The sequence below is a fragment of the Equus caballus genome, chromosome 22 (genome assembly GCF_041296265.1).
Source record: "Equus caballus isolate H_3958 breed thoroughbred chromosome 22, TB-T2T, whole genome shotgun sequence".
NCBI lineage: Eukaryota > Metazoa > Chordata > Mammalia > Perissodactyla > Equidae > Equus > Equus caballus.
The window spans coordinates 4774199-4789155 of NC_091705.1; the positions used below are offsets into that span (position 1 = coordinate 4774199).

Consider the following 14957-nt stretch of genomic DNA (forward strand, 5'->3'; position numbering starts at 1 on the left):
TTGGCAGCAGTTAGCTCAGGGCTAATCTTCCTCAAAAAAAAAAAAAAAGTGCTGTTTTTTATTCCATATGATAAAAACACGAAAGAGGATTTTCTTGCATTGCCCTTTACTCCTTTAGGTTGAAAAGTTACTGACCAGGAAGGTCATTTCCAGCATTGTCCATAGTTTGGAGATCACTAGTTCAGATGCAGAAGGTAATGTAGGGACCTGGAATTGGCCAGCTCAAGATATGTCTCTTTGGCATCAGGATTATTTGAGGCTGATTGCTTTTGATAAACTGGGACAGGGAAGGAGGAATGGAACTCGCCCTTTGTTAGGACACGTTTACATATGTAAGGTAAATCTCTATCTGTAAAAGGTGCCTCCCTCTCTGTACCAGGAAGAAGAAAGGAGATGACCTTCTCTCTAGAAACTCTTAATCAATACCAAAGGCAAGGACTTAAATCTGCATTTTATTGTGCTAGTCTGGTAACCTCCTGTAACTGACTTCCCTCCCCCTCCCAACGTTGACATCTCCTTAAAGATTAAGCATCTTTCTTTAGGCTGGGAACCGATTGCTGAGCTCATCTGTGACCCCCCAGGCCGAGGCAACACACCTGCCACCCCGCGGTGCTCACTGGGACAGCAGACCTATCCGCCTCCATCAAGCGCTGTGCTGACAGAGCAGCTTCGTGACTACTGTAAAAGGGACATTTCAATCATATGTGAAACACCCTGTTTGGGGGTATATAACCACTCTGTGCACCCCACTTCTTCGGTGCCCTTTCTTCCTTTGGGAAGAAAGGCCCCGGGCCATGGTTCCTCATAAAGCTTTGTTTAATTTTCTCTTGTTATTCTGTCTCATGTGAATTTAATTCGTTCTCCGGCCAGACGAACCCACATTTGGGAAGAGGAAATGTCTTCCTCCCCTACAGTAATGTAAACACACTAAGGACTTGTGAACCTCATCTTGTGGTCTGTTAAATGGAACCACAACATTGGCTAAGTTTTCTTGTGACAAGGTCCTTTTAGAAACCATTACCCTGACTTCTCCTCATGCCTTGATGGGACCTAATACACAATAGATTTATGCTGAATTCTACTCTGAAGAAAGTCATTAACATAAAACAGCCTCTGTGGCACACTGAAGGTAAAGAAAATGACGTCGGATATAAGACACCCAGACCCAAGGCCCTCTCACTCTCTCTGCCAGACAAGGTCCTTTCAGATGGGCTTTTGCAGACACTCATCTGCTGACCACGCTCAAGAAATAACTTGTTCTCTGCTAGCAAACAGTGGGGATGTATTTTAATAAGAGGAAATAGTCCGTAAAATAAAAGTTAGGACCCTGGCAACAATTATGCATGAATTAGACACTGACCAAGTGCCAGTACTGGACAGACCATTACACATATCACACATCTGTAACTCTATGAACTCAGTAAGAGGCTCAGATGCCACAAAGCTCCTGAGGCTATGAAAAGAAACCCAGACTACCTAAAGGGTGCAGAGAGGGTACGGAACAGATTTCTGATTGACTTAGGAAGGATGTACAAGAATTATGGTTCATATGTGCCAACTACGCTGCAAATAATTAACCCTCTCTCTCATCCCAGCTTTACGGCCATTTTAGGCATATCCTTGAAGAACTGACTCTCAAACCTGAGCAGAGTTCTCTTAAGGGCTCAGTAAAACCCAGATGGCTGGGCCCCACTCCCAGATTCCTGATTCAGTGCGTCCTGGGTGGGGCCTGAGAACATGTGCTTCTAACAAGCTCCCAAGTCTTGTTGATGCTGCTGGTCCAGGGACCATACTTGCAGACTGGGGGCCTGTATCACTAGCATGACCTTGGAAATTGAGGAACTCATTTGGGGTCTGGACTTGCCAAGGACATCTTCTAGGGTGGTGGCTATACTGGAGTATATCCTGGGTTATTCACCAAGGTATGCTGATATTCCAGACAAACGCTACCTGTGCTCCCTCCCCACAAGTAAGCCCTTAACACATTGTTATGAGTAGGGACTGAGTGGATCTATCTAAACAATGATTGTAACATACAGTTACAAAGAAGTAAATGGTAAAGTCCATGAAAAAGTTAAACTGACAACTGCAAGTGTCTACCCTAGTGGTGACCAAGTGGACTGGAGTTTTGTTTTCATTTGGAAGCATGTGGGAACGAGAATGGCCATCCTACCACAGCAGCAATTTCACCACAGTAATACCTGACTTACTTTTCAACACTCCCACCTCCAGGTAAGAGTCTCGGAGGCTGGTGAAGGGCAGCTGTTCCGCAGGCTTCAAGGTCTTCTTTCAGAATGTCACTCTGACTATGGAGCCTAGAAAATAAAACAGGTGCTGCATGAGATGTTTATTTAAGCACAGCTGGTCAGCTTCTAGAAGCCACAGTGGTTCTTCACGGTTTATTGAAATGCATCTGTAATACAATCTAGACATAAAAATGCAGCAACTAGACTGTCTCTCGACAAAGATGTAAGATGGAGCAGTTCGAAAAACTTGTTTGCGTGTATGTGGCAGTTTTAAACGCATCAGCGGAAGTAACTTTTAACCCTTTGAAGACTTTAATGATGTTCACGTCCACAGCTGTGCAACCGCACTCCGCATTCCACCTGACTGATGGGAGTGCTACATAATCTTAACAGCAGAAAAGGCTCATTTTATATTGTCAATCACAACAAAGTTAGCTCTCCACAACTCACGTGAAATTTACTTAAATTGTCAGTGCTAAGAAATTGAACACTGCTGGCTGAAGTACTGGTTATGTTCTCCAGTTCTGAATGCAGAAAAATATTATTTCTCCATTCAGATCCCACTGCAATAAAATTTTCTCTATTTTTAGTAAGAATAGGGAGGCAAGGAAAGAGAAATGTAGCCTTCATTATCTATTTCCAGTCTACTGGGGGACTGGTCGAACCTAATGATTTGGCTGCTGTTTTACGTTAGGTCTGTCACAGTATCAAACTAGCCCCCAAAGAGACTGGTTAATAAGCCCCTTTAAATAAGTGTCTATTTGGGCCAGCCCCAGTGGCCTCGTGGTTAACTTCAGTTTGCTCTGCTTCAGCGGCCTAGGTTCAGTTCCTGGGGGTTGACCTATACCTCTCTCTTGGCGGCCATGCTGTGCTGGCAGCCCACATACTGACAAAATAGAGGAAGACTGGCACAGATGTTAGCTCAGGGCAAATCTTCCCCAGCAAGAAAAAATTTAAAAAAATGTCTATGTGGGGGAAAGCATGATTCTAAAAAGCTATGGGACAAGATACCAAAGACAAACAGTACTTCTACGTTATAAAAGCTGATGACATATGTAGTTGGGAATATTCAACATGTACTCCAAAAAGAAAACGAAGTAACTTAGAAAGCAATATGTTAATTAGCAAAGTATTACTAATTTGTAATTAGTACAACAGTGGGTTAAGTTACTGGCTCTATTTGATGGCCATGTGACTAATATCACAAAGATGAAAGAGATGTGCTCTGTCTCATTGGAGGGTGAATGGCAAGTGTAGGCTCAGGCTCACGCTGACTCTGAAGCAGGCTTTCATCTTGGGCAAAAAATATAAATGCTCCCCCTCCCCTGATTCAAGCCCTATTCTGGACTCTGGGCCACCCTGTTGGTGCCCCACTTCCTTGACAAGTCTTGAGCTCTTGTCTAAACTCTAAGGCTGAGATTCTTAGTCCCTCTGGGCCACCAGATCCTTCTTGGGTCCTTCACTCCTGAGCTCCCTTGCCAAAAGCCTTCCATTTTTTGATTGAATTGTTTGTCTGTATTTTTTTGGTGAGGAAGAATGGCTCTGAGCTAACATCTGTTGCCAATCTTCCTATTTTTGCTTGAGGAAGATTGGCCCTGAGCTAACATCCATACCAATCTTCCTCTATTTTGTATGTGGGATGCTGCCATAGCATGGCTTGATGAGCAGTGTGTAGGTCCGCACCCAGGATCTGAATCTGCAAACTCCAGGCCACTGAAGTAGAGCATGCAAACTTAACCACTACACCACTGGGCCAGCCCCTGGATTGTTTTTTTGTTGTTGAGTTGTATGAGTTCTGTATATATTTTGGAAATTTACCCCTTGTTGGACATATGATTTGCAAATATTTTCTCCCAGTTGGTGGGTTGTCTTTTTGTTTTGTTCATGAATGGCCAACAGGCACATGAAAAGATGTTCAACATCACTGATTATTAAGGAAATGCAAATCAAAACAAGGTGATTTCATCTTACACTTGTCACAATGGCTATAATTAACAAGACAAGAAGCAACAAATGTTGGAGAGGATGTGGAGAAAAGAGGACCCTCATACACTGTTGGTGGAAATGCAAAGTGGTGCAGCCATTATGTAAAACAGTATGGAGATTTCTCAAAAAATTAAAAATAGAAATACCATATGATTCAGCTATTCCACTACTCGCTATTTATCCAAAGACCATGAAATCAAGAATTCAAAGAGATTTATGCACCCCTATGTTCGTTGCAGCATTATTCACAATAGCCAAGATGTGGAAGCAACCCAAGCGCCCATCAACGGATGATGGATAAAGAAGATGTGGTATATATAAACAAAAGAATACTAATCAGTTTTAAAAAAAGACAAAATCATGCCATTTGCGACATGGACGGACCTTGAGGGTATTATGCTAAGCGAAATGAGCCAGACAGAGAAACATAAACACCGTATGATTTCACTCATATGTGGAGGATAAGCAAACACACAGATAAGGAGAACAGACTAGTGGTTGCCAGAGGAGAAAGGAGTCGGGGGAGGGCAAAAGGGGTAAAGGGGCACATATGTATGGTGACAGATAAAAACTAGACTATTCGTGGTGAACACAATGCAGTCTACACAGAAACTGATACATAATAATGTACACCTGAAATTTACACAATGTTATAAGCCAATATGACCTCAAGAAAATAATTTGAAAATAAATTTTTAAAAACCCAAAAAGCCTTCCAGACTCCTGACCTATATGACTTATAGTACCTATAATACTTCTTTTTCCTTAGGCAAAATATGGGTCCTAATTCTTCCTGGAAGGCTTTATCTTGTCACCAGTTAATTCACAGAATAACACCTGCCCTTAAGAAGAGGAAGATAGGCCCACCGGAGGTGAGCCAATTTCAGAGCAGCAAAGGAGAGCACATCATCATGGGAAGACAATCGGGAGCTGTGAGGCAGTAGAGAGGCAGAGAGCTCCCTGGCATCACAGGGGCTTGACTACAGAGGAGGAACTTCAGCCAGGCAGGATGTAGACGGGGGAGGAGATGACACTTCAAGCTAAGGGGTAGCACAGGCAAAGGTGACAGGAAATGCCAGGGTAAGAGGGGTGCAGGACCAGCAAGGACACCAGTGTGGCCAGGTGGGGGTTGCTCTTGGTGGCGATGGGATAGTAATGGGAAATAAAATTCAATATGAAACTCTGGTGAGAAAACAGTAATAAATCTTGTGGATTTCTGAGCTACAGCTGGTTTCTTGAAAGTAGTGTTTTTGAGAGGGTTAGCCTGGCAGCTATGTGCAGATGTGGTTGGTGAGGGCAGAGATTTGAAGCTTAAGCCCAGCCAGAACACTGAACTTGTGCTCTAGATGGCAGGGGAAGAGCGTGTAAGTGTGACAGCAGTGGTACGGGTGGCAGAGGGGGAGAACAGTCATTCACAACTCAGCCGGGAGGAAGTCAAGCGCCGACAGCTGGTGGGGTAGGGTTGCGAAAAACTGGGGCATGTACCTCACTCAAAGGGCCAGTCACTCTCAGCTCCCAATGGAATGTATCTCAGTGATGCAGGTCTTCCTGGTTTTCAAGAGAAGCTAGAAATTCACAATTGCTAGTTTTATTTTGTATGACATCTCCCAAATTTAAAAATGTGGCCACTATTTCAAAATAAGGTTGATGCTACGCTGGACAAACAGAGCTGGCCTGCAGGCTTGAGGTCTCCGGCTCAGACTGCCTTTAGTCTCGCTTCCTGAACCAGGTGGTACCAAGAGGCTTGATGTTTTTGTACCTCCTCTGGAACACCAGTGCAGGAGTGGAAGTCAGCAGACACTCACTAAGGCTGCGGTGCCAAGGTGGGGGGCGGGCAGGGTGTTGAGCAGCCCCCCTCCAGGGAGGGCTATTTTCTCTGTGCCATTCTCAGGAATGCTGACAAGAGAAAATAGGTTCAGCGGTTTTATTACTGTTTATAAATTCTCTACAGCCAACGCACTCTTGGTTGCCTGTATCTGCATCCCCCCCCCCCCCACCCCCATGGTATGCCTGTGCTCAATTATACCTGACTGTCCAGTCAGGACAGATGCCAGATAACCTTTGTTCTCTTCCAATCTGATCAGCCCAAATATCAGGCTTGCTTAGACTAGCTCATCTCATACTTATCTAGGGGCTTCTCTGACTACCTCATTCATAAGGATATTTCTTACCCCTGAATTCCTTTAGCACAAGACAGACAACCTCCTACAGTGTACCGTTCTCTAGTTATGTCATGTCTGTCTAGTCTTTTCAACAAGACCAAAAGCTTGTTGAGTACAGCAACTGGACTTTTGAATTTTTATCTTACTTTAAGTTTCATGTCACACTCAGCACAATACTGAAGACACACTTAACAACACTATGTGATGAATGACAGGCCAAGATTTTAAACCTAGATTAGAGAAATTCATGACACCTATTTTTACAGTATGTTTTTATACGGTTGTTGTTATATGAGTCCAGGGCTTCCACGGCTAGGCAATGAGTGATCAATAAGATGGCCACAAGTATTGACTGAGCTTATGGACTACTCTAGATTAACTCAGAACCTTCCCTGGCTAAAACACGAATTGGTCTGCGCTGAGGATTTCTAATAGTTATTTCCCCACGTGATACCTTACTTTAGTTTACAAAATATCCATCAGTCCTTTGCTGAAAACAACTCTATTAAGGAATTCAAACACTATGCAGCTAAAGATGAAAGACTGTGTTATAAAAATACTATTTTAGAATTCAAGGCGTCAATTTCTTTCATGTCTTCTATTTGCATTCCTACCAAAATAATTCCAGCTGGAGGGGCATCAGTCTGACAAGCCCACGTCCAGTCTTTCCTGGGGAATCTGCGGAGGGGCCTGGCACCAACATGCTGGGCGTTACCATCAGTTTGTCTCTGCCAAATCCAGCAAGTGGACAAATCTGATGGATGACAAGTAATTGTTACCCACTAGTTGCCCCAAGGAACTCAAGCGTGGGTTTGGAAGCATTTAACTGTTGTTCCAAATTGTTGTTTTCCTTTGGTTATGTGAAGGAGATGCAATCACCAACCACCCTGAATCAGACCAAGCCTCATCACAAAAGCTACTTTACGCCTATGACCTTTGCCTTATTTTTAATGCTAAGATCTCTCCAGGAGGAGCTTACGCCTCATTACCGTAACCTGTAGTGCATATGTTAGCATGTTTTCTAACTGAGCCTGCACAAGCGAATACCCTCCTCTCCCTTTTGAATATTCATTCCCATCTGAAATAAATGTCCCTGCTTCCCTTTGGTCGGGATGCCATGACTCTGGAAATGATTCCTCATGGGCTCCTATTTGCTGCAAAATATACTTTATTTTGTGAGACAACTACTTGTGGTGAAGAGTCTTATTTAATTCGCCAGGAGGGAGCCCACTTTGGTTTCGGTAACATAATCACTAGAAACACAAAAGGCATTTTAAAGAGGCACATTTTATTTTACGCAACAGTGCAGGCATACAATAAATAAATTTTGGGGGGCCAAATTTAAAGTAATTGCTTTCTAGCTTCATTTTCATCTTTCAGTCACACAGAATTTAGGAGATAACTTGAAAGAAAACAACTCCACTCCAGGCTAAAGAGAACACTCAAATGAAGGTATAATTTTCTTTTAAAAAGCGAGGAAGAGAGAAAAGGTACTATGCTTTTTCTCTCAGCATTGCAAACTGAGAATTACTTTTTGGCAAAAATAACCCTGTAGGAGGGCTGTAGAAAATAAACTTTTCCTTAACCCCACTAGGTAACGTCCACACAGTGCTGCAGCTGTTATCTTAGAGTTGACGTGTTTCTGGTGCAGTACTGTAGGCCTGACTTCCAGGTTTTATTTTCCCCAGGGAATAACACTCTCAAAATGGCATGGTAATCACTGACCATAACTAATCATAATTTACATAATGTAGTGTCACTTTTAAAAAGTTTTTTTAAAAGATTTTTTATTTTTCCTTTTTCTCCCAAAGTCCCCTGGTACATAGTTGTGTATTTTTAGTTGTGGGTCCTTCTAGTTGTGGCATGCAGGACACCGCCTCAGCATGGCCTGATGAGTGGTGCCATGTCTGCGCCCAGGATTTGAACCAGCAGAACCCTGGGCCACTGAAGCCAAGCGTGTGAACTTAACCAGTTGGCCGTAGGGCCGGGCCCTAAAAAGTTTTATAAAATACGCTTACTGTATTTGTAATGAGACTGAAGAATAACAAAGCACCATAGTTAGTCACATCCAGAAAAAAGTTTTAGGGAAAGAAATTGTGTTTCTAAATGAGCTACAACAAAAAGGCATCCTCCGTGGAGGTGGTCCATAAGTTCTGAGCATGGAGTTTAGGAACAGCCCCTACACAGAAAGGTGGGCACCGGGCAATGTGACCAGCCTCTGCTTCCAATTCCACTGCCTGCTGAACACTGGCCCAGAAACTCAACTTCTTCCTTCTCATGGGTTTGACCCCACCCTCCAACAGAAACATAAGAAGGTTTTGATCTTTAAACTTAGAACACATGGTCTGGATAGAAAAGATTACTTTTAAAACCATCACATTTATCATGTTCTGGTTCTGTTTTTTCACATTTACTTCCCAGGGAAATTTGTTGGTTACAATTAACAACATTTAAAAATCCTCCTAAGACCCATGAGAATTCTTAAGTTTAAACAGAAGTAACAATGCATTCATGTACCCAACTCTCAAGGACCACAACTGCTACAAAATATAACTAACGAACCAAAGCGGCTGCTGTCAGTCAAACCCTGACAGCTAATTCAATTTGTGTAGATTACTGGTCATCCTGAAGCAATTTAGCACCTTCACCAATAAGAGAAAACCTCCAGTGACCTCCCACAGACAGGTACACAAATACAACAGGGAACCCGAGAGGTCTGTGGAAGCCCTACCTCCATAAAGATGCAAATTAAGATTTAAACAGTATAACAATCGGCGAGAGCTAATCCTTTTACAGAGGTGTAAATGGCTATTGAGAACTGAATTCCGGCTGCTAGCTTTTGTTAAGTGGCGTTACAGACAAATTTCACCCAAGAGCAACACCACCAACTCTGAGGGCTATTGATAAACTAGTTTCATAAAGCGAGCGCACTTTGTTTACTTTGATATCAAGTTTCCTGACCATAAATCCAAACATGTAAATATAAACTGCATCAAGAATTAGTGCCCTGGGAAAATAAACTGGAAGCGACTATCTCAAGCCTGACACCCGATGGCTGGAACAGCTGTATGTGCGGGCACAGTGAGGTCTGTATATGGGGTTTTGTTTGCCACACAAAACAGTTGTAGAAAGGACAAACACATACATAGTTAAACAGTATTTTTCTTTTAACGGGCTGTCTTACAAAAACCTATGTTTTGGTGGCTACCTCAGTCCCTATTGTGCAGCCCCCTGGGTGGTCCCTTCCAGGGGGCCACTCGAAGGGAGCACAATGCCAAAAAGGAGGGAAGGAGGGGGCAGCGACACAAAGGCCAACAGAGCTGGGCGGTCTGCGGCAGGCTGCGGACCAGAGGTCAGCAAACAAGGCTCTCTCTTCACCCAGGAAACAAGGGCTCCTTCTCTCTACCTGCAAACAGCGGGATTAGGCTGACAGCTTGAATTATGGGCGACATTTTGTAGGGTACAGTCCGTCCGTGTTGCGGTCCTCTTTATTGTGGCAGAGGCTGCACAAGCAAAACCCTTGCCTTTTCCCTCTCTGTGGCCTCAAAACAGACCTCATCATTCTGCTCCATTTTAATTCTCAGGACGACTTTCCCATGCCACTTTTCCTTTTTTTTTTTATTTTTTAAGTTCCTTAATGAGGTGCGGGGAGGCCTGAGAGACTTTATAATAGGTGTTTCCCTCCACCCTTAAACAGAGATAACCAGCCTGAACCCATAATGAGATTTGAGTAGCCGAGAGTCATTTGTGATGGCTGCAGAGTCCTTGAAATGGATAAGTGTTCTCAATTTTCTCCTTGATAACTCTATGGATCCCAAACTTAACACCCAGATTGATAAAAATTCTCTTTGCGGGGAAGGTGAACACTGGAGACATTTACTCTTGCTCCCTGGGTTTCTTTTAAATCAGCAGAGACGTGTCACCAGAAGGGTGTTGTCTTTAGCGTGCTGGCTGTACTCTCCAATCTGAGGTGGTTAAAACAGATTTACGGAGCCAGTCACCTAAAGCGACCTGGCTTTAAATATCTGCTGCCAAAAAGAACAGGGAGGGTAAAGGTTTTATCATACAACTTTATGCCTTTCAAAAATGTAATACAATCAGGCCTTGTGTTCTGACAAAGTTTAAAAAATACTATGAACATAATACATTTTTTCTGTTTATTAGATATTACCATAATTGGTTCTATAATTAAACAGTAGAGGGTGCTTTTTGTAAAAGGGCATCTGATATTGTCGGGAGAATTATCTTTGCTGGGGCTTAAGGACTGATGGAGGACCATCAAACAAAACACTAGACTTTTGCTGTTACATGTCTGTCTGTCTCCATATGTGTGTGTGTGCATGCATGCGTCTGTAAGAGAAGAGACAAGGAGGCTCAGACTGGGCTGGCAAAGGTCACACCACATGAGGGGATTGTAGGGGAGGCAGGACATTTCCTCTCCCCAAATGTGGGTTCGTCTGGCGGGAGAACGAATTAAATTCACATGAGACAGAATAGCAAGAGAAAATTAAACAAAGCTTTATGAGGAACCATGGCCCGGGGCCTTTCTTCCCGAAGGAAGAAAGGGCACCGAAGAAGTGGGGTGCACATAGTAGTTATATACCCCCAAACAGGGTGTTTCACATGTGATTGAAACGTCCCTCCCACAATAGTCACAAGATTGCCCTGTCGGCACAGCACTTGATGGACACAGCAGGCAGTGGGTCTGCTATCTCGGTGGGCGTAGCAGGAGGCAAGTCTATTGTCTGGAGCTGGGAGGTCACAGGTGAGCGCAGCAATCAGTTCCTAGCCTAAGGAAAGATGCTTAATCCTTAAAGAAATGCCAACGTTGGGAGGGGGAGGGAAGTCAGTTACAGGAGGTTACCAGACTAGCACAATAAAATGCAGATTTTAAGTCCTTGCCTTTGGTATTGATTAAGAGTTTCTAGAGAGAAGGTCATCTCCTTTCTTCTTCCTGGTACAGAGAGGGAGGCACCTTTTACAGACAGAGATTTACCTTACAAATGTAAATGTGTCCTAACAAAGGGCAATTTCCATTCCTCAGAGCCTCCTTCCCTGTCCCAGTTTATCAAAAGCAATCAGCCTCAAATAATCCTGATGCCAAAGAGACATATCTTGGGGTGGCCAATTTCAGGTCCCCACAGGATCCAGGGGAGAGGGAAACCAGAAGGCATGATGGGATGGTGGATGGGCTCACTGAGGGCTCAGGCAACATTCAGACTCTGAAAGAAGTTACTATGTCACTTCTCTGGGATAAGTGAGTCTCCTTAGAGGCCAATTAACTCTGGCGAATGGGAATGGGTCTAGTGTAGACACCCTCCACTGAGGGGAAGCTCAGATGTGAAGGCAGGCCTCTCCCTGAGTTCTGACCCAGTGTTCTGGGCCCACCTCCATGATGACAATGAGATGGGAGTGGCAGCACCCAGGGAACGTGCCTGAAGGAAAGGGACCGAACAACTTGGCTATTAAAGTTTGCCTCCTGTTACGTGAACATGGTCGAAATCAAAGAGAATTGCTGACAAGACTGTGCTGGTTTGCTACTGGGCCGTTTAGAGGGTCAATACTATATTAAAATGAAGAAGCTGAATCAATTTATTATTCAAATACTCATTCACCCAAGAAACTGCTAAAAGGAAGCCAAAGACAAAAAGAAGACACAAGAAAGTGAATGATAACAAATCATCATTATGAATGAATAAATGGATTCGCTGTGGAGGAAAGGCAGGCAGAATGCAAGCTAGGAGGAAACGTTCTCCTGGGTAGACCCCAGGAGCCAGGCGGGAAGGCTTCTCTCATCAGTGTGAAAGTTCAGGGGATACCAGACAAGGGCATCCCCAATTCTGGGTAAGTACACTTTTCAAAACAGTAGAAACCAGTTTCAACTGTGCTCATGATTACAGATGTAATAATGCTCCAAAACAACCATATCCAGCAGATATCAATATAATAGATAACTGCTGCTCAGTAAGGACCATCGGTCCCAGACTCAACACTGGAAATGCTTTTAGGGATTCAATTATCCTGGACAGTAGTGCTTTTCAATATGGCAGAACACCTCAAATTCATAGAACTTTCTGTAAAATATCATGAAGTATTGATATACTTCGCTTCATCATGCAAATTAGAAACATTTTTACTAGCGGACAATGAATATACAGATACAATATAAAAATCACACCACTAACACAAACATCCATGATAAAAAACCAATCTATCAAAGCTAACAAGACCAGCTGATTTCACATTTTTCATTATTATTCATTTGGTACTCTCATTCATTTTCTCTTCTAGTAGGCAAGCTACAGCAGGTTACCAAAGTTTTATTAAAACGATTTTGAGAAAGCTCTCAAAATTACAAAGATTCATTTCCCTACAAACTTGGAAAAGACCACTTTACTCAAGTGCAGAATAATTCTGCTGGCATCTGTCTGAGAATCACCGCACTCAGAGAAAACAGATCCGGCGTTGTTTGAAGCGGCAGATTCAAACACACTTCCGGGCCACCATAGTGACAATCAAACTAAAATGCACCGACGCTGACAAAGGAAAATAGAAGAAATTAGACAACTACTTGAAGGCCATGAAAGGGGATTCAGCATTGCTCCTCACATCTCCCTTGTAGGTTTAAGGTAATACTATAAGCCTCCCAACTGAGACTCAAAATAGATTCAGTACAAAAGTACAAGAACACATATTAAGGTCTCCCTTTTTGCTTTTTGAGTTTTTTCTTGTCTTACCTACTTGGCCTATCTGCACACACTCCCTCACAAAAGCCCTCACTGAATAGAAGCTTGTCCACTCAGTTATCAAGCTCAAATCTTCCTTTTCAAATCCCAACTTAAAACAAATTTCGTTTTTCCAGAAGGCTATTACCAAGAGCTCAAAGACTGTTCTTCAAAGGTGAGAAATATAAGTTAAAGAGAATAAAAGGGAAGATGAGCCACAAGGAACTGAAAGAGAAGAAATAAAATGGACAACAAAATGGAGAAGTGAAGTCAGGTACAGAGAGAAGGAAAATGTGGAGGTTTGCCACTCAATCGGTAACAGATCTGTTTTGCTCTGATGAACCACCATTACTCCATCGTAATCCATCTATCTTGGGTTTGGTTCAAGGTGAAGCATGGAGTCCAGGTATAAGCCCATGGTGCCCTCCCCTTGCTACAGTGTTTGTGGAGCAGGTGGGCACATGATGTGGTCAGAGCCAATGAGAAACTTTGGCTCAGCATGCCTGGACAAAAGCCTCCAGCTGCTGGGCCTGAGAACTGGGTCAATCCAGAGGAAATGGAGCCAAGAAAAAGAGAAAGAGGAGTCAGAGCCCAGTGGCATCATCTGAGCCTTGGGTGAAGCCAGCCCAAAGACCATCTACCACTGGATTTCTTGCCATGTGGCAGTAGAGTTCCCTTTGACTTAAAGCAGTTTAAATCCAGTAAATACTTACAACAGAAAGAATCCTAATGGACACAAAGAGCAAATAAAATTTAAAAAGAGGTGAAAAGGACAAAAATATCCAGTAATTTCCTATTTCTGCATCAGTTTTTTTATTGTAAGCATTTGATTATAAAATATAAGATACTTTGTATGACAAGAAGAATACTTAGTACCTATGTAAAAAAAAAGTCATTAAAAGCATCCCCATTATAGGAAGATTTCCAAGGCCATCAGTGAAAGCTGTGAAACCAGCCATAAGACCAAAGGTGCCCTTGCCTTGACAGGGCAAGCACCACAGAGCTTCAGGACGTGGTTTTTAAGCTTTAAAATTCAAAAGATTTTTTTTTTTTTAAAAAAGAAACAGCTTTACTGGTATGTAATTCATATAACATAAAATTCACTCATTTAAAGTATGTAGTCTATGGTTTTTATTAATATAGAATTGTGTAACCATCACACAATCTAATTTTAGAATATTTCCAAAAGACAGTTTCGAGGGCTTGTTTTTAATTTTTCTGTCCGATTATAAAAGTAATATCTATTCACTACAGAAAACCTGAATGTAGTGTTTTGGTTTTCAACCACCAGAGTCATGTGTCAGAAATCTTGCTGGGGTGGAGTTCTATTTTAGACACAGCAACTTTGGCTGTTTCCTGCATCTGTGAACTCTTCTTTCAACCAAGTATAGCAACACTGTGGCTGCCTACTCAATGTCCAGCTCCCTTCTTCCTTTTAATGGAATCTCAATTTTGTTCAGGAATCAACCTCCTCCTGGTATAACTCAGGGGAAGGTAACCCCTTGTCTGATTCAGGAGTAGATTATGATTAGTAGATCATGAGCTGGGGGTCAGCAAACCGTTAGTCTAAACCAGGGGTGATCAAATCCAGTCACAGTCTGCTTTGCACAGCCCTTGAGCTAAGATTTAAAGACAGAAAAAGGGAGAGAAAGGGGATGGGGGAAGGGAGGAGGAAGAGGAGCGAAGCCTAAAATATTTACTATTGGGCCCTTTACAGAAAAAGCTTCTCTTGTCTCAGTCAATTATAACAACCTCGCCAATGATTAACTTAGGAATGGGCCTGTGATCAAATTTTAGTCAATGAGATGTGAGAAGCAGTCTACGGTAGGCTTTCCTTG

The 14957-nt window shown here is 42.8% G+C and overlaps 1 protein-coding gene across 3 annotated transcripts in view; it reads right to left on the reverse strand.

Annotated features, from left to right (window-relative positions):
* KIZ (kizuna centrosomal protein) overlaps window positions 1-14957 on the reverse strand; it is a 127928-nt gene that overhangs the window by 45326 nt on the left and 67645 nt on the right. For all 3 annotated transcript variants that reach the window (XM_005604442.4, XM_070247289.1, XM_070247290.1), the window contains one exon: window positions 2211-2315. In XM_005604442.4, the coding sequence (XP_005604499.3) occupies window positions 2211-2315 (105 nt within the window). The remainder of the gene's footprint in view (window positions 1-2210; window positions 2316-14957) is intronic.